Source organism: Dunckerocampus dactyliophorus, chromosome 7, assembly GCF_027744805.1.
Source record: "Dunckerocampus dactyliophorus isolate RoL2022-P2 chromosome 7, RoL_Ddac_1.1, whole genome shotgun sequence".
Lineage (NCBI taxonomy): Eukaryota > Metazoa > Chordata > Actinopteri > Syngnathiformes > Syngnathidae > Dunckerocampus > Dunckerocampus dactyliophorus.
This window is the reverse complement of record NC_072825.1, coordinates 3914794-3938463: the sequence shown is the minus strand read 5'-3', so window position 1 is coordinate 3938463 and position 23670 is coordinate 3914794. Positions and strand designations below refer to the sequence as shown.

The 23670-nt window shown below is 42.1% G+C and overlaps 3 protein-coding genes across 5 annotated transcripts in view; 2 read left to right on the top strand and 1 right to left on the bottom strand.

The window, feature by feature from the left end:
* Positions 1 to 464: 464 nt before the first annotated feature.
* eaf1 (ELL associated factor 1) lies at positions 465 to 3119 on the bottom strand. 2 transcript variants are annotated; one of them, XR_008572038.1, is made up of 7 exons: positions 2849 to 3119; positions 2035 to 2129; positions 1726 to 1862; positions 1368 to 1540; positions 1096 to 1293; positions 642 to 972; positions 465 to 517 (listed from the first exon to the last, which is right to left on the bottom strand). XR_008572038.1 is itself a non-coding variant. In XM_054781775.1 (6 exons), exons 1-6 carry the CDS (start codon positions 2949 to 2951, stop codon positions 923 to 925), a joined length of 756 nt encoding a protein of 251 aa, XP_054637750.1. In that variant the 5' UTR covers positions 2952 to 3119; the 3' UTR covers positions 465 to 922. The 2 variants fall into 2 exon arrangements, 1 of the variants encoding a protein (XP_054637750.1); XM_054781775.1 differs by having other exon boundaries at positions 465 to 972.
* Positions 3120 to 4895: 1776 nt separating this feature from the next.
* Positions 4896 to 13906, top strand: mettl6 (methyltransferase 6, methylcytidine). 2 transcript variants are annotated; one of them, XR_008572022.1, is made up of 6 exons: positions 4896 to 5373; positions 5876 to 6010; positions 6090 to 6260; positions 6333 to 6474; positions 6571 to 6776; positions 12773 to 13906. XR_008572022.1 is itself a non-coding variant. In XM_054781612.1 (5 exons), the coding sequence occupies exons 1-5, from the start codon at positions 5080 to 5082 to the stop codon at positions 6723 to 6725; spliced, it is 897 nt and encodes a 298-aa protein (XP_054637587.1). In that variant the 5' UTR covers positions 4896 to 5079; the 3' UTR covers positions 6726 to 12677. The 2 variants fall into 2 exon arrangements, 1 of the variants encoding a protein (XP_054637587.1); XM_054781612.1 differs by lacking the exon at positions 12773 to 13906 and having other exon boundaries at positions 6571 to 12677.
* Positions 13907 to 15306: 1400 nt separating this feature from the next.
* Positions 15307 to 23670, top strand: part of sh3bp5b (SH3-domain binding protein 5b (BTK-associated)) — a 9685-nt gene continuing 1321 nt past the window's right edge. The window contains exons 1-7 of the mRNA XM_054781611.1: positions 15307 to 15579; positions 16999 to 17061; positions 19450 to 19578; positions 22869 to 23033; positions 23111 to 23241; positions 23315 to 23357; positions 23429 to 23651. Coding sequence (XP_054637586.1) covers positions 15520 to 15579; positions 16999 to 17061; positions 19450 to 19578; positions 22869 to 23033; positions 23111 to 23241; positions 23315 to 23357; positions 23429 to 23651 — 814 coding nt within the window. The 5' untranslated portion in view covers positions 15307 to 15519. The remainder of the gene's footprint in view (positions 15580 to 16998; positions 17062 to 19449; positions 19579 to 22868; positions 23034 to 23110; positions 23242 to 23314; positions 23358 to 23428; positions 23652 to 23670) is intronic.

Below are 23670 nucleotides of genomic sequence, written 5' to 3'. Positions count from 1 at the left end.
CAACCTCATGACAAGTTTCATTAAGCAGGCATTTGTAACATTGTGTGTAAAAAGCAGCTAACCACAGGTTGGTTGCAAATGCTGATTAACACAAATGTTTTGACAACCCTTGCGACATTTCAGGTTCCTTAGCAGTGACCTTTCAAAAGATCCACACTCCGCAAACAAAACATTTTCACCATTTTTATTTTATATGCTTTTTATTCACATTTGTACAAACACATTTCACAAGAAAAACAACTTAAGAGGTGTCAACACAAGCGAGTACTAGCATCAGTTCCTCTTTGCCACAGGACTGCAATCTCCTTGCTCCTAAAATAGCAACACTGAGCCCTCCTGCTACATCTTGTTCACTGGCAAACCAGGTGTGGTAACGGAGTTACACCAAGTCCCAATGTGTCCATGAGTGAAGGTGAACTGGTAGCGTGAAATCTGTTTGTGGCGGGCCACCACAAATGTATGGGGAATACTGACCTTCAAGTGAAACACTGTGTGAGGCGACTGCAGGACCACACAACTAAGAACAACAAACAGTGGGAACATAAAATGTAAACGTTGGCAAAACACTTAGAGGTTAACACTTTGGACATTATTTTCTCTTGATGCTTTGTTAAAAGTACGACAAGGTTGTGGAAGTTTACCCGCGATCCTCGCTGATAGAGGAGGCAACAAGGAGAGGTCAGGGGTCATCTCATCTTGGGTGTTAGAAGTCAGTTAAAAGGAGAAAAGTAGAGAAAATAAAACAGTTCCCTCCAAATATATACAATCTTCCAGCTTCTCCACTCTAAACTTCTTTATAGAAAATAAAATGTCTATCATAAAAATACACTCTGGCTGTGACCACTAACTAACACGAAACGTCAAAGCGGGCTCAGCTGTGGATGTGAGGGAGGGGGCGTAGACACAGAAAGGACGGTGCCACTCAGTCGTCATCACTGTCGCTGCCCGACTCGCTGAGCTGAAGGTCACTTCCTGTTAACGTCAACAAGAGGGAATCAAAAGGTTGTTGATGGGGTAAAAATCACAACATTTGAGATTTTTTGTCATTAGAATGCAGTAGTGTCCTATTATTATTATTATTGCACAGGAACTCACTGAGCGTGCTCATGAGCTGGTTGTCGCCGGGCGGCTGCCGCTCTCCGCCACCGCCTCCGTTGGTGAGGGCATGGCAGTTGGGCGAAGCGGGGCCGTCGTGCTCGCCGTCACTGCTGTCGTCGCCGTTGGCCGAGTCGGACGAGCTGCTGCCGCTGCTGCTGCTCATCTGCTCGATGACGTCCACCTCCGCTCGTAGCTCTGCCGGCGGGACAGATCATGACTCCGCGCTTTTGCCTCATTTCAAGATAACTTTTGTGTCACATGAGCCTCACCTCTCTTGATGTCGTCAAGCTGCGGCTCAGGGGAGGGGTTGTCCTTGGAGGGAGATGGTGACGTCTTGACGGCGACGCCAGGCTTCGTCGGGGCCCGAAACTGAGGGCCGGGCTGGTTGGTGCGGACCGCCTGCTGCTCGATGCGGGCCTGGATCTTGCTGCTGCCCTCCGCTCTGAAACACATACACACAGTACATAGGAACGTGTTTGCTGCCCCCAAGTGGATAAACACAGCCATTACTAGCCTGAGGGCAGTATACTGATAAAGCCAAGTATTTCTCAAAGAAGTTACAACTAAAATGCAACAAACATGTTTGCTTCCTTTCAATAACTCAATAGTGTGTCATGATGTACTTACCTGGTTTTCTTCACCTGGATGCTGCTGCTCAGCTTCTCCAGGACAAATCCTCCAGTGTCGTGGTTGATGATGAGCACACAGTCCTTCTGGTACTGGCGCTTGTTCCCTTTGAACACAGTCATTGGAGGCGTGGAGCCCTCGAGTGACAACAACAGCGTGTTCATAAAAATTCACAGTCTTGGCATCCCGGACTTGAGAATCTGACACTTTCGTCTCGTTTTCCAAACATGCATGCACATTTGTGTACCCTTACGATCCTGTAACATCCATATTTCAACACCTTTGTATGGAAAATACAACTACTTGTACCGGAATGTGTGGCAGTGTGATGGTGACTTCATCTCCTTTGCCAACATGTAGCTCTCCTTCACAGCTTGTGTCGATGGAAGCTGGCTTGAAATCATCTGAAGAGATAGAAATATAATACAAACAATATTTATAAAAAGTGAAAATCAGAGTATAACCAAAATATTCAAGAGCTGTCAGTATGATGCAATATTTAATTGGGGACGAGACGAGACGATACACGAGATTGGGTCTCCGAGAAGGAAACGAGACAAGGTTTTAACATTTCTTTTAAGGAAAGCACAATGAAAAAATATCAAAAACATATGACAATTTATTGCAATCTACTAATTTAATTTTCTGCACTCTCGATGCTAGCAGCCCCGACTCCCCCCACCGAAACAAAAAGACTGGGACTGAGAAAAGGGCTCACTCCGTGCATGCTGTCGTTTTATGGAACAAAAACGCGGCAAGGTGCTTACAGCAATGCACAGAGTGAATCCTCTTCCTTCCGCCATGGAAATATATTGAGCCCAGCAAAATTATCAAGTACATTTTCATTTACTGTGTGTTAAATTATAGCCCCGGCCCTAGTGCCCACGAAGACTTATTTTTTAACGAGAAATCTTGTCACATTGTCGCGAGATCTTGTGACACCCCCTAATATTTAACATTTTTAAATGAACACCTCTGACAGTCTCAATCAAAGGTCAACCATATTAGCATTTGTAAAGATCAATCCTGTCATGATAGGATGTCAAAGCTGACAAAACGAACATTTGTAGTTAAGAGTAGTTGATTTTAAGAAGATAAGAAGGTGATAATGCAGTTGCCTTACATCTAATAGTGTGGAAAGAGGACTTGGGCCTCTTCTCGAAGCTTTCTCCCAGCTTTAAAACATGCTCCTCTTTGTCCAGCAGCGGGTTCGTACTTCCGTTCATGTCTTCTTGTTTCTATTTATCAGAGAACATTCACGCTGGCATCACAGATTTCACAGAAACGACACAATATCTCGGGAAATCGGCGAAATTGTTCTGATAACAAGCCAGCGATGAAAAAGTTAGCCCGCCAGCTATCCGTTAGCAAAACATCCCGTTCGTCACTAAGCCGCGCCTCTTCCGTCATTGCTCCGTCCGTCACACACTTTGATGTTTGTAATTTAAAAAATGAAATAATTAAATATATAATTTGATACATATTTGCACGCATTGTATTTCGTGCAGAAATATATTGACGTATAATTTTAAGGCCATTTTTAGTAAACAGAAGTACACGGACACATTTCAGTAAGGGACAAGATGGCAGTTTACCGTTAGTTTCAGTTAGTAAGGATTTGGTTCAATTTGTGCTTATTAATGCTAGTGCGTGACGTATTTCGCCTCGAAAAGCTGTTTAAAATACACATGCTGAACTAAAGTCGCTCTGTAAATATCAGAGGAAACTGAACCAACATGGATGTTTTGCTGACACGTAATGGCTACTGGTATACACTAGGGGTCAGTAGACTCGTGTTATAACTGCGTACAAACTGTAAAAGAAGACCGGCTGAGAAGCCACAAGTAGCCATCCATCTATTTTCTTTGCCGCTTCTCCTCATTAGGGTCGCGGAGATATGCTGGAGCCTATCCCAGCTGACTTTCGTGTCGTTTTCCAAACATGCATGCACATTGTGTACCCTTACGATCCTAAAACATCCATATTTGTATGGAAAATACAACTACTTGTGTGGCAGTGTGATAATGACTTCAGTGACTGGTCGCCAATCGCAGGGCACATATAAACAACCACTGACGCTCACATTCTTACCTATAGACAATTTAGAGTCGCCAATTAACCTAACAAGCATGTTTTTGGAATGTGGGAGAAAACCACAGAAACCTCACATGCAAACTCCACACAGAAATGGCCAACGGTGATTCGAACCCACATCTTCTCGAGTTCCAGACTGTGACTGCGTGGCCAACATGCTAACCACGAGCCCACCATACGGCTGAACCCACGAATACCATAATCAACGTTTTTGATTAAATGTAATAAATAAAAACTGAATGTATAATAAATAAGAATTCTATACTCACAATGTTGTCAAACTTTTACCTGTCACTATTCAACGTGCCTGTAAATATATTTTTATTTCATTTGAACCAGTGTTGTCACTATCCTGTGGATAAAATAAATAATGTAAGCTTCCCAAGTTTTTAAAATTACATCGTAAACATCATCAACCGTGTTTTAGAGACGTATTAAACGTGTGTCGTGGCGTCATGTTGTGTGCGCGCCACAATCACGTCGATGCCCCACACGTCAGTGCTTAAAAGGATTTGAATGAAAGCCAATAGTAGTTTTTTGCTTTTCTTTACTTATTTTGCACTATTCTGACGTTATTTTGCCAAACAATTGTATGTAATAAAAGGGAAGAATTGTATTACTTTGTTTATATTGTTACATTGTCATATATTGTTGTAATTATATACAGCAAAAAATGAATTTGTTGATAGAAAAACACAACATTTTTGTTTTCCTAAAATATTTGTCCAGTGTGTCATTTTCTGATTATAATCATAATAAACACATGGAAGGCTAAATCACAAACTTATTCAATGTTCTTGAAAAAAGTTCAAGTAAAAGGCTGTATTTCCTTGGTATCAGATTGAAACCATATGCAGTATTGCCCATCAGTAACAACGTTACTCATGTCACTTTTAATGATTGTCATGATTAGAATACCCTCATAATATACCAGGATATATTTTATTCTTGTTTTATTAACAGTAACAACCATTGTTTTTTTTAAGGATTTTTTTCCATCTCGAAAAAAATCGAATATGAATTCACGACAAGCGGAACCTTCTAAAAATCTCTAGTTCTACACCGTCCCGGTGAGCTGATGGACAAGATGGAGGTCGCAGCCAGAATTGTGCATTTTTAGTTCAGTTGACTTGATTTTTAGCGTTTATTTTATGGTTTTGTAGCGGTGTGCTCAAAAGCAATTTAACCGAATGTTTAAATGCAACATAACGATTAACTGATATAAAAAGGACGGCAAACCAGTATATATTTCAATGCAGCATGTCTGAAACTTTTTCTCCTGGGAAAGACCAACTTTGTGACGAAGGCGACGGCGTGAAAGAGGGCGTTTGTCCATGTTTTCCCGAACAAAGTAAAAGTGTCTCTACAGGACATTTGACTCGGGAGCACAGTCTCGCCGGTGGGCAGCCTTTGGTGTCCGCATTCAAGCAGATGAAACTGGAGCGAGAAGCCCAGAAAAACTGGGACTTGTTTTACAAAAGAAACACAACACATTTCTTCAAAGACAGACATTGGACCAGCAGAGAGTTTGAGGAGCTCAAGGCGTGCAGAGAGGTGAGGAAAATAACACTACGCTGTGCGTACAGTGATTAGGCAAGTTACGGTCCAATGTGGCAGTCTCGTCGATATTACACCCCCCACATTCCTGTAACTATTTTATTATAGCGTTTCATGGGACAACACTGAAGAAATGACACTTTGATGCAATGTAGATTCAAGCTGTACACCGAGTACAGCTCGGATAGCAGCGTACAATTACTGTCCCCTCAACACATAGCCATTGGTGTGTAACCTGCTGGCAATAAAAGTGAGTGCACCAAGTACAAGTGTACTCCCTGGTGTCATGTGAGTCAATAGTGTTACAAGGTATTCAGCCTGGTCTTGGAGTATTATGGTGTAGAAAAGCAAAATAAAGTGAACGTATTCTCTTTAGTGGTAAGTCTTCATGTAGCTCTAATGATTTAAATAATGATGAGTGCAGAATCTTCCTCTCGTCTCTTCTTCTGAATAAATGACAAATAAAAATGCACACTTTTGTGTTGTTCTCTATTTGCAGTCCAAGTCCCAGAGGCTGGTTCTGCTTGAGGCTGGCTGCGGTGTGGGGAATTGCATCCTCCCTCTGCTGGAGGACGAGGGCAACATCTTTGTTTACGCCTGCGACTTCTCGCCGAGAGCTGTGGAGTTTGTCAAAGTGAGAGAATGGGGCATCACTGATGTTCATGCAAGAGTAAAGCTAAAAACACTAACAAGGCTCTTGTTTGTGTTGTTAGAAAAATCCTCTTTGCAGTGCTGAGCGCTGCACGGTCTTCCAGTGTGACCTCACCCAGGATGACCTGCGGGACAACGTTCCCGAGGGAAGCGTGGATGTGGTCACGCTCATCTTTGTGCTGTCGGCCATCCATCCCGCCAAGATGACGCTGGCCGTGCGCAACATCAGTACGGTGAGCGGCTGATGACGTGCGTGCTGAGCACTTCCTGAGCATAATGTCACTTCCTTGTTGTGTTTCACAAAGGTGCTGAAACCCGGCGGCATGGTTCTCTTCCGAGACTACGGCCTGCACGATCACGCCATGCTGAGGTTCAAAGCGAGCAGCAAACTGGCAGAGAACTTCTACGTGCGGCAGGATGGAACCAGATCCTACTTCTTCTCAAAAGGTGCGTAAATATCTTGTGATTTAAAGTTTTTCATGTGTCACATTAAAAGATTTCAGAGGATTAGTCTGCCGCATCCGTGTCTGTCTGTGCTCGCAGACTTTTTGGCGGCGCTCTTCTCGGAAGCGGGCCTCCAGTGTGAGGCCAACGAGTACGTCCTGAGAGAAACGGTCAACAAGAAGGAAGGGCTTTGTGTTCCCAGAATTTTCCTGCAGAGCAAGTTCATCAAACCGGGCCAACACCAGAACTCCTGACCACATCTGACAAGTGTGAAGTCATGTACAGACGCTCTGAAGGTTTCAGAAGTGAGTGAATTAAATGCTTTCACAGCCACACATTTGTTGACTAATAGTTATACTTGATTGACATCGCTATGCAGTGGTTATGGTATCCGCGTGTCCACACCAACCAAATGATTTGTAAACATCATTTCACCTGGAAGCCACAATACAGTGGATCCCCGCGCAATCGAGATTTAACATTCACAGCTTTTTTTTTTTTTTTTTACCAAATATAGGCTATTTTTTTTCCACAGAAAACTAATCTCGTTCACCCTAAGTCAATAATAATTTGTAAATATAAGAGAGTACAGGTAAACTAAACAGCATACATGCACCACTGTTCAGAAGCCCACAATTTGTATACGTTTATGTCTTTATGCTTCACAGATGATGTTTTTCATCAAATGTTGCAATTAACGCACCGTAATTGTGTGCTGTGACTTGAAATGGAAAAGTTGGTTTGGCTACGGAAGCATTCATTAGTAGGGGTTTCCCGAGCTGATATTCATATCAGATATCGGGTCGATATCAGCAAAAAATCAAGTATTGAAGTGAATCGGCCTGCATCTCCGATGCAAACAGTCCATTCCAGACTGCCCAAGCACATTTCTCAAACAGCGGCCAGGTAGAGCCCACGTGATCACAGCAACAGCATGTGCTAAGTAGCAAGGAGTAGGAGTGATGTTGGCTGTGTTTTTCGTTAAAGTTGGATATTATTAATATTGTTGGAATTTGAAAATTGTCATGAAAATGGGACATGCAGAAAGACTTGCCTCTCAACAGAAATCTACTGATTCATCATTTCCTCATACTGCGTCATCTAAATGTGTATATGTGCCCAATTATTCAATAAACACCATAAATATATCGCCAAGATTACAAAGTCTGCTCTGTTGCATGTAAACGAGATGGAAAAGTAACATAAAAGGGGGGGAGAAGTCTGCACAAGACGTATTACCCGTGACACGATTGTGTTAGTGTGCAACAAGTTAATATTCACATGATACACCACCATGGAAACAGCGCAGCCAAGCGATGAAGGGCACATACAAGAATGTATTCATGCAGACTGATTTAGTGGAAGAACGCAGATAGACATGTTAAAAGCGCTGTTTTCATCCGCTGCATTCATTATATCTGACACGGAAGATGAACTTTCACTGCTGTTTGACAGCCTTGTTTTCAACTATTTACTGTTTTTATGCAACACACCATACACACTCTCACATAATTGGAGCAAATCATTTGAACTAGGGACAGCGGATATGCAGCCGCCACGAGATCGAGCCAATCCGGTTGCCGTATAACGTTTGTAACTCTGGGCCACACGCCACCATTGTAGGTGCAGTAATGCGCCTCAAAGCTGTTTGCCACTCATCTCCCGCCACCCGCAAGAACAGGAAAACGCAACACAACCATGCAGACATGTCCACGGTGTACTGTGTTGACGTTAGTTTCACGTTGGATATTCAGCTTCGTAGCTACAGCGGTAGTTCCCCTTCAGTGTGCCCGGACTGCTGTGTCATTGTGCGGGGAGCTCGCACAGGAAGTGCTGCTCTAACCGCTGGTTGTTTATACTCGGGGCTGTCAATAAATGACTATTGCGTTGAAGAGAGTTTGTTAAAAAAAGAAAGTCATATATTGTAAATCACACCACAAATTGATCTATAACCATGTGAAATGATTAGTCCTACCCTAAAACTATTTTGCGCACCCGTTTTTCCAATTTTGTCTTGTATTGGAGTGGGGACGTGACTCACAGAGGTTTGTCACATAAGCCAAACAATATTGTTGGTCATGCTGTATAATAAAAAAGTAAGTTAAGCAATAGTTGGCTTGCATTATTTTTAATGCTTTGAAGAGCTATTTTCATAACCATAGTCAATATTCCACAAATTCATGTTTGGAACAAAAGCTCATTAAAAAAAGGATTAGAGTGGATCGGCGAGACTATAAAAAAAATTGGATCGGATTGGAGGCCAAAAAATGCGGATCGGGACATCCCAAATTTCAATTATTTATTTGCATTAATCTGCCAACCAATAGATACAGAGTGTCTGTGGCTCTTTTGCAACGGTGCTGATTGATTCTCAACTGGTGGGGTGGGTCGCAGACAGCTTACATTAAATAAAAAATGACATTAAAATGTGTAATAGGTTACTGATGTCTGACTTGTTTTGAATTAAAATGGAGGAATATTTCCTTCTTCCTAATTTATTTAGTGCAATTTTTATATTTATTTTTGATGTATGCATTACTTGCGTGCTTGCAGTTATCATGTTCCTCCTCATTTCCTTCCTCAATTCCTCTAAAATGCAGTCTGCACAGGTAATTATGTGTATTCATGCTTAAAAAGATCATATACTTGTAGTTGATTTGACCAATGGGAAATGTGGGTCCAAGGCTGAGACTATTTGAGATCCCCTGCTCTGAAATATCTGTAATACTATATCACCTAATAATCAATTCACCAATGAGCGTTCATGACCGGGGTGGCCACCGGGGGGCGTAGTCGGGTGATATTTTGAACATTGAAAGAGCCGATGACGTTACGCTTTTACAAAATACTGTAAATGAAAACGAACTAATTTCCCCGCCAAGTCTGCTTTTTTCCCTCCAAATAAAAGTCTAGACCACTGATGGTACACTCATGAGTAAACAAGTTATTACTTACGTCGTTTTCTGCATTACACGAACATGAGCCAACGTGTTGATGTGAGACTCTTTGCGATCAGAAAATAACAAACTTCATCTTTGTTTTGGGAATTGTAACCATGACCTTATGTGACCCTCGCGTGTCTGCGCGCGCGTGAGAGAGTGAGAGAGACATGATTTAGGTGCCTCGCTCATCCTGAGGAAGCAGACAGAAGTCAAAAAGTTGCCAAAAGGTCATGTGACCCCTCCATCATGGAGGTTTGGCCCGCTGTTACACAATGACACTCCTGTATGAGCGCAACATGTCATAAAATGCTTGCTTTTTTAGTTGTACAGTCATGGAAAAAATGATTAGAGCACCCTTGTTTCTTCAGTTTATTGATCCATTTGAATGCCTGGTACAACTAAAGGTACCAAAACTTGTTTGGACTAATATATTGATGATAACAAATATAGCTCATTTAATTCAAGAGCTGATAACCAGCAACTTCCATGGTTTTCTTGATAACCAAAATCACTTAAGTTCTTAAATGAATAGCTGTAGTATTGTCTGCCAAAAAATGTAACTCTTATCAGCTGTTTTTGTTGTCATTGTTATATTTGTCCCAACAAAGGTACCTTTAGTTGTATTGGGCATTAAAATGGAAACATGGGTGGTCTAATCATTTTTTCCACGACTGTATGTGATTGTTCATGGAAGCAAACGTTCTCCAGGTTGGATTTGTTAGATCTCACGTGTTCCAGCCCAAAGCCCAGTCATCATTGTGGCTCCACACTAAACTAAGGGCCGTAAAATGCGACACATACTTACTTATATTTTAATATATGGTCCATAGCATTCAAGACGAAAGGGGAGGCACCGCTGGCGATACAGATTGGGTTGGCTGACTGGACGTTGCCACTGACAGAAGCATGCTGAACAAACATGAGTTACGGACGTTTCTACAGACATTAGATAACGGGCTTATACGGTACATGGACGGACAGCGACCAAACTTTTGAAACGAAGATTGGCGTGGCGATATAACTTGGTGTTGAGCTGGTGCATGGGGGGAGAGCTACTGGTCGACGTGGGCCTCTCACAGGTTCTGCACACCTGTTCTGATACTTCTTGGCTGTAGAGATCCTTGATATTGGTTGTCTTACCGATTCTCTTTCCCATATGCTGATATTGTCCAGCACTACATTACAGACTACTACCAATATTGGCAGCAGCTCTTCCCTCAAACTAATGCTGTGAAATGAATACATTACTCTCCGTTTACTGTGATGTCACGGGATGCCTTTCACAAACAATGTATCATAATAATGTTAATAATGAATTAGTAATGTAAAACACACATGATATCAAGTGTTTATTATCGAAATAGATTTATTTAAACCAGCTACAGAAATATATTGTTCTATTATAAATAAAATACAAAACCAAAGGCCCATCTCAGGAGATAAATGAAGTCAAAATAGGTCAGATCTTTTCATGCAAATTTCTCGCAAACAAATCGGCTCTAAGAGCTCCACAGAATGTGTTTAACCCGACCCTCCCCTGCTCAGTGTGGACACAGAGACACAGCCGCACATCTTGAACAATGACATTCGTCTTTAACAGAAAAAAAGACGAGGAAAAACACTAATCGGCTCCCAACTGGCTCCCAACGACGCGAGCCGGCTCCTGTCGTTCATTTCAAAGAGCCGGCTCTGAGAGCCGATTCATTCGCGACCGACACATCACTAATGTCAAGCCACATCTCTCTGTTGTGACGGCAGACGGAGCCAAAATATCGTCTCCCCAGAGTCACACAGAGTCTGACGCTCTTGAATAACTTTATTCTGACCTGAACACCATATATGCATCTCCAACTCACAGACACGTCTCTAGTCCTCCTCACAACGACACTTCCTCATTGTCACTAGACGACAGCGAGGTGCATTCAGGGCCGCATCAATGTCTTTATTATGCATGTATGTGTGGTGAAAATAAACAGAAAAAACAAAGGAAAAACAGAAAGTGGATATTCTTTTCCCTCACTAGCATAACTCTTACTGCAGAAGTGCAATTTGCTGCATTTAAGTATGCCTGCAATTCCCAGAAAATACATCTACACTTAAAAACAGTGAATCCAACTTAAAAGAATCACGTGGTTCAATAACGGTTTAAATTGTGATTCAAATGTTCTGCTACTATAAAAGACTACATTTCAGATTTTCAGACATGTGTTGTCTTTTAGCATGATTTAAATTTTCAGTGCATTTGGAGCTGTTAATACATACAAGTATATTAAATTGTGTCCTGTTATTGGTCTTTTTGTTTAAAAAATACAATAAAAACGGCATACTTCACACATAGTTGCAAATGGGGATTGCTCATGATTAATTAATTTGAAAACGGATTCATTTGTAATCATTTGGCGGCCTTATTTTTAAAATTTTGTCTTAACAAAATCGTCTTAAAATAAATAACCACTAGTCCACTATTATAAAATGTCCTATCAACAGCAATGATACAGTTTGGAAAGCTGCACATTTCTGTGTGGCACAAACATCCCCATAAGAACAAAGTAAAGTGCAAAGTATGAAACTAAGGACTAATACAATCAGTGAAATTATAAACTGGGTATATTTGGGTAGCTTTATACATTTCTTTGGTTTGCTTCTGCAGATGTACTGCGCTAGCAAGCTACGATGCTCCATGGAGCGTGGTGCACTCGTGCGCTTCAATCAATATCGGCAGAAAAAACAATACAGATATGACCCGATGTTTAATTTCTATGTCAGTATCTGCCGATATTGTCGGGTAGTGCTAGCGGGCTGCTCCTTGAAGTTGTCCTTGTTCAACGGGCTTGTATCAGCGGACTCTTCATCACCACAACGTCACCATCTTCTATGCCGGAAACGCGAAAGACCTGCTAAACCTCACACACGTCACACATCAACGTGAAAGAAGATGGCGAGATGGGAGTTAACTATTTGAAAGGTAAAAGATGGCATTTTTAATTTAGTTTGCTTTGTTATGAGCTGCTTTTTGTTGATCTAGCTTAGTATCTGATGTTGAAAGGGGTTGCCCAAGGCTCAGTACTTGCACTTGGTTGTATCTTGAAATGATTTCTTTCACTGGGGTAGGGCTTATCTAGCTAACAATCAGTCAATGACACAACCACTGAAACGCCACAGAAAGACAAAAAGTGGTGTGAGACCTATAAATAAGTCAAGTGGGAGCGTTTTCGCACAAGGGCATGTTTGTGTGATTGAAGATCTCAGTTGAAAGTCTTGAGGCCAGGAGTCGTAAGCAAGCGCGTCCAAGCACATGCCCTGTGGTCCAAAGTGCCAAAAGAATATGAATAATCCAAATCGTGTTTTGTTTCAACAAGGTCCTGAAGACATGACTTCATTTTGGACCGAGATGACCCCAGCGGAAGCTTGACGTCACGCAAGGTGGAGACACTTCCTGTGGGCTTTCCTGTTGCTGGACACGGTGACACATCCTGTTTTTCACAACCTTCTGGCAGCACACTGGGCCAGGGTGTGGCGGACTGTGGTGACCTGCAGGCCCTTCAAGGCCTCAGATGAAACTGCTGATGACATCCTCGACATGTACTGTAAAGTGATACAAGCATCCTGATAAGATGGCGACAATGAAGAAAAAGAATTCCGTTGATTGGGTCAGTGGAGCGTGAATGATGAGAGCATTAGTTTCCACTCAGAAGGATTGTCAAAGACATGCAGAGATAAAAGCAGATTTTATACTCCGGTTAGCATGTAGAGCAGACAAATCAAGTCGCTCCACATAAATATAATCAACAAAACAGACATAAGCATGCTGTATGTAAGCACGTAATGAAATGATGAGTCCAAGAAAGGGACAATGTGTGTGTCATTCAGGCAATTGAAGTCAAACTAATTTGCTAACTAGATTACTTCTAGTTCCTCAAAGGCCAACAAACCAGGCACTTATTGAATTAGATGAGACAAGAAATATGCTAAACACAATCCAATGGAGGTCAATGTATGCTAGGCCTTCAGAATAGAACATTCACATCTTCGCTTTGTGTCGTGTTGCTGACGAAGTAAATGAGTGTAGTTCTATTAATATTACATACAGTATCTCATTTTATTTTTACATTATGCAGAGGGCCCCTCTGTTAAATAATAAATATTAACATTATAAAAACATTTTTGCACTGGATCTCATTCGATTGTGTTCTTAATGAAGTGTGTGGTTTGTGATGATTTATTTTTATGTCTTGTTTTTTTTTGTCTCTGGCATGTTTTTGTGTGTACTATGCAGTGTTTCGTCTGTGGCAGCCCGCCACAAATAGATTTGGCGCTTCCTGTTCGCCCTCGCTTAAAACACATTATAATGGGAGTATCTGTGAATGTATCTTGTCGCTTAGACTTTGTACAGTAGATGGCATCGTAACGCTGCTTCTCACCTGGGTTGCCAGAGAATAAGAAGACGTAGCAGGAAGGATCAGTGTTGCCAGTTAATATTCATAATCGGATCCCTCTGGATTCTGTTTTTCAAAAAAGCAGCCTGTGACAAAACTAGCTATGTTTTGTGGTCTTATTGGAGACGCTAACATGATCCTTTGCGCATTTGCCGTGAGTGCGCCCCCCTACTACATATAAGGAGGGGCTCCATCTTGTTTGTGACAAATAAACACAAAAAGATGTGACAGAAGAAGGTTAATTTGTATTTCTAAACGTAGTTGTTTTGCTTTTCATATTTTTTGCTAACATTTTTTTCCCCACAGCGCACATGAAAATGCCATGCGTCATGGACGATTATGCAAATTACATGATGGCATCATCAAATAGCTCATGCAGTCCACCACCACAAATGGATTGCAGTCCTGTGGGAAACAATGCTGTGTCATACATTTGTATTCATTACATGACAACGTGTGCAGCTGGAAGGTTAAATTGGGTTTGTTTGCTGGTGTCTCTCAACAAGTGCCAGTCCATGAGTAATCTCATTTGAACTGTTTAAGAAGACCCAAACAATCCAAACAGTCTTCACAGGCCAGACGGCCCAGTGGATCGTCTCTCTTTGCTGCTTCAGCAAGCAGTAATTGATTCCTGAAGTGATGCTCGTGGGCACACAAACAGATACTGTGTTACACATTCCTGGGTATCGTATGTAACTGGAAGAAATGCTCTCAAAGCGCAGCTGTGGCATAACAAAGCATGATGTGTTGGCAAAGAATTCTAACAAGAACCGTTCATGCACATACAACTATGAATGTGTGTGTGTGTGTGTCATGGCACAGTTTGACAGGACAACATGCTTGGGTCCAAAGAACAGCAACAGACAGTGAGTTGGTGATATGGGCCACTATCTGCATATGTGCTGTCAGGAAGTGATCACATGACCAAAATGTTCAAGGCCACTGTTAAATATACATCACTTTCTACTATCTGACGGTGTGTTGTACGTAGCGCATGCACTTTAATTATTTTGTTTTTGTGATATTGGGGGTGGGCGGTGTACACAGTATAAGCAACAACGGGTTTGCACTCTTGTCACTGTTTCAAATTAATAGCATATATGCTATGCTATTCATAGCATACATGCTATACCATATATGCTATAGCATATATGCTATATACGCATATATAGCAAATAAATTTGAAATATAGCATATATGCTATAGCATTTATGCTATATTTCAAATTTACTTTAATTTCTTTAAGAATTTTTTAGTATTTACATTTTATTTAAAATGATTTTATTAGATTGAATTAGCATTTAAGATGGTACATTCTTCATGTTGCTTTTGTATTTTTTATACACCTACAGCAAGAAGAAACATGAAATAGCTTTACGTTCGCGAAGGGGGCGTGACCGGAAGTGGTCATCAGGTGGCACTAATCAGCCCATCATAAAAAAGGAGGCGGTCCAAAGAGGACGTCCGTCATTTCAACACTGATCATCGAAGAAGGAAGGAGGGCAAGGAGAGCGCGGAGAAACCCCGCTTGGTCCTGTGTGGTCCTGTGTGGTTCTGTTGTGTTCTTTTGCGTTCAGAGGGAACGAACAAACCAGGATGTGTTTAGGCGCGCTGGCGTGTTGACCATCTCATGAGAGCACAGCTAGCGGGTCTTCGTCGGGAATCAAACAATGGAGCATCATCGCCATGACGTTGACTACGAGGACGAGGAGGTGGACCCCAGGATCCAGGTAGACACACACTCAGTCTTCATGAATTCTTATTTCGTTGAAGATGTTGTGCTAATAATGTAGCATCGTCAGCTCCCGTTTTGGCTGTAAATTATCCTCCAGTGTGACGAATCAGTTCGCCCAGCTGCCTTTTAACCATTTGTCAATCATGTCTGCGTAGTGTATACTTTGTCATTGGTGACTAATATTTGACGAAAACAAAGCAATGCTCAGGCCAACACCCTGAATAGAAATGAATATATTTATATTCTAATTTTCCCTAGTAATTTGGGTCTTGAGCTGAATACGTTACAACTACAAATAATGTATGAAGAGCGAGCTGCTACACAATACACTGTTTTTTTTCAATAAGGCTTTGAATTGCGAAAGCAAGATGTTAACACATTAATTATTTTAAGTGTCAACATGTTAAATGGTGTGATTCAGTAATTGATTTCATCCATCCGTTTTCTACACACTCATTAGGGTCGCGGGGGCATGCTGGAGCCTATCCCAGCTGACAGGCGGGGTACACCCTGGACTGGTCGCCAATCGCAGGGCACATATAGACAACCATTCACACTCACATTCATACCTATGGACAATTTAGAGTCACCATTCAACCTAACCTGCATGTTTTTGGATGTGGGGGAGAAAACTCGTACACACACGGGGAGAACATGCAAACTCCACGCAGAAGTGCCCAAAGGAGAATCGACCCAGGTTTTTTCCAGACTGTTACTGTGTTGGCCAACATGCTAACCACTAGACCACCGTGAGCCCCTGATTGATTTCAAATAAGCTAAATAGTAACTATCATCATCAATGTGGTTCCTCTTCAGCACACAAAATGAATAATTAAAAAACATATCCAATTCCATACATAAACGTTTCATCGTAATGTTATACTGTTTTGTGAAGATGTGGAAGTTAAAATAAGAACAACTTCCTCTGGGTTCAACAGGAAGTGTTGAACAGGAAGTGTTAATGCACCTGGAAGCATTCAGTTGAACTTTTCTGTCTTTGTTCCCTTTACACAAGATGCGATGTCCTCAACAGCATAACAAACAGTATAATAGTCAAATGTGGTCAGGAAAGCTGTTGTGTTCCATTAAGAATCCATGGCTAAAAGACACAAAACCTTAATAACCCACACAGGAAGTGCTTTATGTAATATTCTAAACTGCAAATCAGTTATCCACTGTTTAATAGGATGTGAGAGCAATAGAAGGCAGTTTGCAGGATGAGGTCTTGTCAGATATGCTGAACTCTCTTGTGATGAGATGCAACTAAGTGGTGACTTTTGATGCAACTTAGGAAGCAGTTCGTTCTTTTTTTGATGCCAAATTTCAAAGTTTGATTTCAGAAGTCAAACTGCATGTGTTTGGTTGATTGCAGACGTTTCCAGCTGTGACATGTTGTCTCCGTCGTGTCTTTCAGGGCGAGCTTGAGCGACTCAACCAGTCTTCGGACGACATCAACAGATGCGAGACAACGCTGGAGGTCAGTGTGCGGACCTATGCGTGTGTGCGCCGCCTTGTGCAGCGTGTATTTATGGTGCTTGGGTTGATATACAGCGTCGTCACATTCTTTAATCGGCTCCTCACCGCAGGCCAACATGGCGGATGCGGCGCGCACATTCCCAAATACACGACGAAGTTTATGCTGCGTTTCCTCCTTCTTTACAGAAACTCTTCAGTTTGCTCCGTATCGCTTCTCCAGTTGCGTTTCACAAGCTTTCATAATGGAAAGCAATAGGAAGACGTCAAAAGTTAATTAATGAATACATTGCTTCTCCACACACATGCAGATAACCGTCATTCATCCATCCATCTTCTATGCCTTGAAATATTCAAATAAAGAAAATAATTGTAAATTATATTTTATAAAGAAAAATGGCAAATGATAAATTGTAATTAAAAATTGTACATTTTAAAGTAGTAGATGATAAAATAAAAATTGTAGATCAGTTAAAATTGTACATGATTTTAAAATTGTAGCTGATCAATAAATGTAAATTTTTATTTTTTATTTAAAAATGGTTGGTAGATTAAAACTGTAGATGGTAAATTATATGATAATTATGAGATTATAAATTGAAATTAACATTGTAGATGATCAATTCAATTTAAAATTGTAGAAATATTTTTACTAGACCAATTAAAATGGTAGATAAATTTCAAAAGTATCGATGACATGCTGTCATGTAAATCAGATACATAAAATAAGGATATTTACTTTGTTTTAAAGGATAATGTGTAGACATGTTTCATAAGACAGGCTTCCTTAAATGACTTCTGTAGAGCTATGATAATATAGGGCTCTAAAAATATTGATATTTAAAGGACGGTGGAAGAGTTAGTCGGCAAGGAATAAGCGGTAGCTCAGTAATGTGGAGGTACTTTGAATTCAGAGTGTAAAAAAAAAAAAAAAAAAGTTTTCACCACCTTTTTCAAGCTTGGCACAAATTCCACTACGAGGAATGTGTTAAGCTGTGCGCTGTCTGCCGCGCTCCTGTTGCATTCCTCATGAAAGGAAAAGCAAAGTGGTGTTAGGATAAAGAGGTGTCCCATCACAAAGATATGGTCCCCGTTGCAACAGTGGGGAAAAACGTTTTAAAAACTTGCTGAAAAGGATGGACTCGCGATGTCCAGTGAGCTTCGCGGTCACAATTATTTAGCACAACAAGCTCTACCACTAATGTACAAGACTGACTGTTGCTAAGCCTGATGCACTTGACAGGTTGGTGTTCCTGACACAAGATAAGGACATGCTTGTGTCTTCTAAAAATGTTTACCTAAAAAATACTACTGTTCACCCATCCATCCGTTTTCTAGGCTGCTTATCTTAATTCATTTTAAAGTATTTTTGACTTGCTGACATTTTTTAAATTTCCTCTTAAACCGGGCACTCCTTCATATTTTGTTTTTTTATTAGCTCAGGATTAGAGAATAGCATTTAAAAAAAAAAAAAAAAATTATAATATTTCAAAAAGAGAATGGCCTACTTTTATTTTAGAGGGTATTTTTAGATAAGTTTTTTTTATGCAAAAAGAGAATGGCCTACTTTATTTTAGAGGTTATTTTTAGATACGATTTTTTTTTATGTGAATCTTGCGTGAAGCTTTAAAATTTCAATCAATCTCATGTCAAGTATTTATTTTGATAAAACAACTTGACATGCATATTTGGCTTTGGTTTTTGTCTAAACTCTTTGCTTAAAAAAATATATTGTATATTGACTTTCAAACTAAATATATGGTGATATGAGTTGGGGTCCATATCGCCCAGCTCTAGGATGCTCTATCAAAATAAAATAAAGTTTGTATAATATAATGGCTCCTGATGTCAGCAGATGTGATCCTCCAAAGAATCGCCAAAGCTCTAAACGTGGTCTTTGTTTGTCGTATTGGACTCCACATTTAATGGGACTGTCATGCATGTGGTGGGCGGGGACCACCTGACTTATGCAAGTGCCTTTAGTGAAGCTCCAACCGTCTTACTTCATGTAAGTAGGTCAGCACGGTCTTGGAGAGTCGTAAAAGGGGTGAAAGTCTTGCTTTATAACAGGCTGGCAGGTCATCACCTGGGTAACCAGTCCAAATCAATTCAGCAGGATGATTGACACCTGAGAGCGAATAAACTATCGCTGCATGATGATGTGATGCTCCACTCGCAATTAGAAAAGTGAAGCTAATATCTTTTGTAAATTGGGGGGGGGGTGGGGAGGTCGAAAGGTCGAAAGGCAAAGGTTAAGTGAACCTATTCCGCTTTCATTCCTGTGATGACTCAGTAAAGTCCGTCTGGCTCGTTTATGAACCATGCAAACTTCTAGTCGCCGTTGTTGTTGTGGCTCACCTGAGGCTCCTCCCCCTACCCCCTCTTTGGTCAGGACGCCAGGCAGAAGTTCCGCTCGGTCCTGCTGGAGGCCACAGTCAAGCTGGACGAGCTGCTCAACAAGATCGGGAAGCCCGTGGACGAGTCCAAGCCGTATTGGGAAGCTCGGCGTCTGGCCCGGCAGGTGGGAGGCGTTATTTGCGTTATTGAACTTGGCATGGTTGCGCTACCTGGGAAACCTTTTGTGTAGCAATTTTAAATGTAGTCTTCACATGCTGAGGATGGGGAAGTCCAACAATCTCACTTCCCTTTTCTCAGTAAGCGTGTGTTTTCTATGTGTGTGTTTGTGTGTTTTAGTCCTGCAGTGTACATGCAGACAAAGGTTTGCTGCGTTGCTGGGCAGTTTCACACAGCACAAAGACTTAATGAGTCATACTTTGATCACTGTCGCTTTTTGACATTTTTACTACCGTATATTTAATTTAGACTTAAAGATGAGACATTCAGGGTCCAGAAATAATCAGTGTTTTTGGCGCTACTGTTCACCTTCACTCAAACACATTATATTAGCTCTGCCAGCGATTAAGAAGACTTAGAAGGATCGGTGTTGCTAACTTGGCGACTTTTTCTCTCTGCTGCTCTAGATGTAGAGACTTTGGGCGCATGACACAAAAGCACATATCGCTCTTAACAAGCAGCGGGTTTACGTCAGTAGAATCTCCACAGAAAGTTGACCCACTAAGGTTAGGAGTTAAGTGTCAGGGTGCCCTCACACTGTGGAGGTCGGTGGTCACACACACAAAAGAATCCCCTGTGAGCTTTGAGCTTCTTTGTGCAGAAAATAGCAAGTTGTTTTTCTTGAAAGTGTTGCAGCATTTGAAACAATTGGCCACAACTCCTTGATGCCGTTTGCAAACTTACAAGTGTTTTGGCTGGAGGAACACTGAGGTTCTTGTCTGTCCCACACACGCAGGAACAAGAACCTGAAGCTGCAGACTGATGGCAGATAATATTTTTCAAATTGTATTATTTTAAGTCTGCTTCAGTGTCTCCTTCCTTCATTAGATCCTCATTTGTCCTGCTTATATAATCAGTCTTTCTGACTGCTGCTCTGTCCTACCAGGCTGATAAGGAACATGACTTGTGCGTGGAGATAATGGAGGCTGGCATCGCTGAGAGGAGATGATTGACTGGCTGAGTCTCACTTAAAGATAAAGTGTTTTGGCCGAGTATTGCACATCACGCCTTCAACCCCAATGCAGACCCGTGAAAGGTTCATGACGGCATGCGAAGGGAAGGCGTCCCAAAACCTGCAATAAGTAATTAACAGGGCAGGGAGATCAGTGATGCGTGCTTGATCCGTGGAGAAGATGCCTCGTGCGCTGACTTATTTGGGTCATGGTGATGAAGCCGAAAAGTTAAAATTCCCAGTGCTGGTATTTTAACAAATTGCTGAGTCAGGAGCTTTCACTGCCATGAAATTTGCATTGGACTTCCCTTTTTTTCTTTCCTTCCACTTCACCTCCTGTGACCTCCTGTCTTGTTTTTTTGTATTTGTTTTTGTCACTGCTTAACACATGCTATTGAATCTTGGGACAACATTTAAAGACACTCCAAGCACGTGGTCATGCCTGTTAAGTGGCTTGTCAGGCCATCTGGGCAGGAAAAAGGATGAGAAATGTGCGGACATGTTTTGTTGTGAATGTTCACATCAAGGATTGAAGCCACCAAACGTTTGCTGCAAGCTCTGAAGTTAAAAGGCGACGCGTTGCTAACGCAGCAGTAACTCCCAAGAGGCCCGCTTCTGAAGATTCTGCAGAACTAATTATAATTTAAAGTACGTGTGTGTGTGTGTGTGTGTGTGTGTGTGTGTGTGTAAGCGGGGGAGGAGTGACGACGCAGAAGACAACTGGGATGGAGGGGAGGGAGCGAGGGATGGTGGCGATGTAGCCAGTGAGGAAGATGAGAGTTTACATGAAGTGACAGTCAGGAGAGGCGGCAAAGTGATGGAGATAAATCAGGAACTAATGAATTCTCTCAGACTTGCCGTACAGTAATCCCTCATTTATCGCAGGGAATTGGCTCCAGACCCATCTGTGATAAGTAAATATCCAAGTAGGATTCCTTCTTTATAACGGAATATTTTTGTAGTTGGAGCATAAAAAGCTGTTTAATAAATAAATGAGATATAGATAGATAGATAGATAGATAGATATTTACATTATTAGAGCCTTCTGGACATGTCACCTTTTACACTCTTATTACCTAATAGTGTAGGCATAATAAGAAAACAAGCCATTTAAGACGTAAATAGGACTCGTGCTTGTGTGTTGCTGTAAATGTGTTCCCTCGGACCTGAGTGGCGGACCGGACAGGAAGTGACGTCAGTGGTTCATAGTTGAGTTTTAGCTTGGCGTAGCCCATGTTTGGTGGTATTGTGCCTGCAGTAAAAGCTTGTTGTTCTGGCGATGTAACATTACTTACACCTAGTGACCAGTGTAAAGTGCATCTTATCGAATCTTTGTGTTCTGAATGCTTTATATTTGTGTTTTAGTTCATTTAGCCATTTTCATGCTTAAATGTTTAATTTAGGCTAAAAATATGATAATAGGCTGTATTCAACCACAGAAGGGTAGGATTTATAGCTGGGGGCCCAGACTATTTCCTGTGACTCGAATTTGTCACAGTAGCGTTTCAAGTCATGTTGCCAGCTACAGTGTTAACGTTCATAAAATAAATAAATAAAATTAGAAACGTCTGCCAGGCCGGATTAAGACGCTTTAGGCGGGATGGATGTGTAGTTTGCGCACTCTTGCCTTGACCATGAACTCACCCTTGAAGCCTGATCATTTCAGGCTCACTGAGGAATTGTCAAACTAAAGGCCGGTTTTTGTTTCTGCACGCCGTCCCTTTTTAGATGCCGCTGGTATCGTATGGCGGCGCTTCAACACAGAAGCTTAACAGTTAGCTTGCGCTGTGAGGATGAACTGGGACAAAGCAAATTGTTTGTCATGCTTCATTTACTTGCTTGTTAGCCAAAATAGTTTTTCATCTTTGCCGTGGAGAGATCCAATTGTGTGGAAAAACGCTGCTGGCGGGCCCAACGGTAAACAACATTGCTGCCACGCCAAAACAGACGCAACACAGCCGACCTCGCACGCACGTCTGACGCAGAGAAAACGTCACGGTGTGGCTTCTACGAGACCACACGACTAGCTTGATTGGCAGCAACAGTGCCTCAGTGGTCCTCACAAGAGCAGCTGCAGGTCGCATCTGATGGCAACAAGGCAGCACTTGTTGGCGCTGCGCTGGCAGGCTAACGAGCGTCTCTAATTGGGTTATAGGGAGCATGCTGATGTGATGGCAGTTTCACTGTGGGACAGATTCAGCAACATTGTTCTTTATAAACAAAAGCTATATATATTTCAACCTGTATTTTACAGTTTTTACTGAATAAAGGATTTGGGTTTACAGGCCCAGCTGGAGGCCCAGAAGGCCACCCAGGACTTCCAGAGAGCCACCGAGGTCCTGCGGGCCGCCAAGGAGACCATCTCGCTGGCCGAGGAGCGGCTCCTGGAGGAAGACAGGCGTCACTTTGACTCCGCCTGGCAGGAGATGCTCAACCACGCCACCCAGAGGGTCCGCTTGCAACCTCATGGCCACCCTTGAACTTTAATGTGAATTGCGACGTGTCGGTGAACCATTGGCTCTTACAGGTGATGGAGGCGGAGAATGCAAAGACCCAAAGCGAAGTGGCGCACAAGGAAACGGCGGCCAATTACACGGCGGCCATCAGTCGCATGAAGCAGCTGGAGAAGAAACTCAAACGCACCATCAACAAGTCCAAGTAAGATCCAGAGAGGTGTGACCTGTGGTCCTCCTGGTTGCCGTGGTGATGCTACTTTGTTCCTCCTCCACAGGCCCTACTTTGAGATGAAGGCCAAGTTCTATCTGCAGCTGGAGGTACGTGACCAATAGTCACTAGCGGTTTTATTAGAAATCTCAGCCTGCTGACTCAGCATCTTTCCCTGCAGAACCTGAAGATGACGGTGGATGAGCGGCAGGCAAAGCTGGCCCAGGCCAAGGCAGAGTACAAGGCAGCCCTCAGGAACTTGGAGATAATCTCTGACGAGATCCACGAGCGCCGCCGGAACTCCGCCATGGGTCCGCGGGGCCAGGGTGTGGGCGCTGAGGGGGACGGTAGCGTCTGTGGGGAGGACGCGTCCAGCTTCAAGATGGAGTCTGATGGAATTTCCAGTAAGAAGAAGAAATCATC

Bases quoted from the DNA above. Each gene is read 5' to 3' on its own strand.
- eaf1 (XM_054781775.1), bottom strand. From the start codon at position 2,951: ATGAACGGAAGTACGAACCCGCTGCTGGACAAAGAGGAGCATGTTTTA. The intron at 2,130-2,848 runs GTAAGGCAACTG...CTATCTCTTCAG, and splicing joins CTCTTTCCACACTATTAGAT to ATGATTTCAAGCCAGCTTCC. The intron at 1,863-2,034 runs GTACAAGTAGTT...TTGTCACTCGAG, and splicing joins TCACACTGCCACACATTCCG to GGCTCCACGCCTCCAATGAC.
- mettl6 (XM_054781612.1), top strand. From the start codon at position 5,080: ATGTCTGAAACTTTTTCTCCTGGGAAAGACCAACTTTGTGACGAAGGC. The intron at 5,374-5,875 runs GTGAGGAAAATA...CTCTATTTGCAG, and splicing joins AGCTCAAGGCGTGCAGAGAG to TCCAAGTCCCAGAGGCTGGT. The intron at 6,011-6,089 runs GTGAGAGAATGG...TTGTGTTGTTAG, and splicing joins GAGCTGTGGAGTTTGTCAAA to AAAAATCCTCTTTGCAGTGC.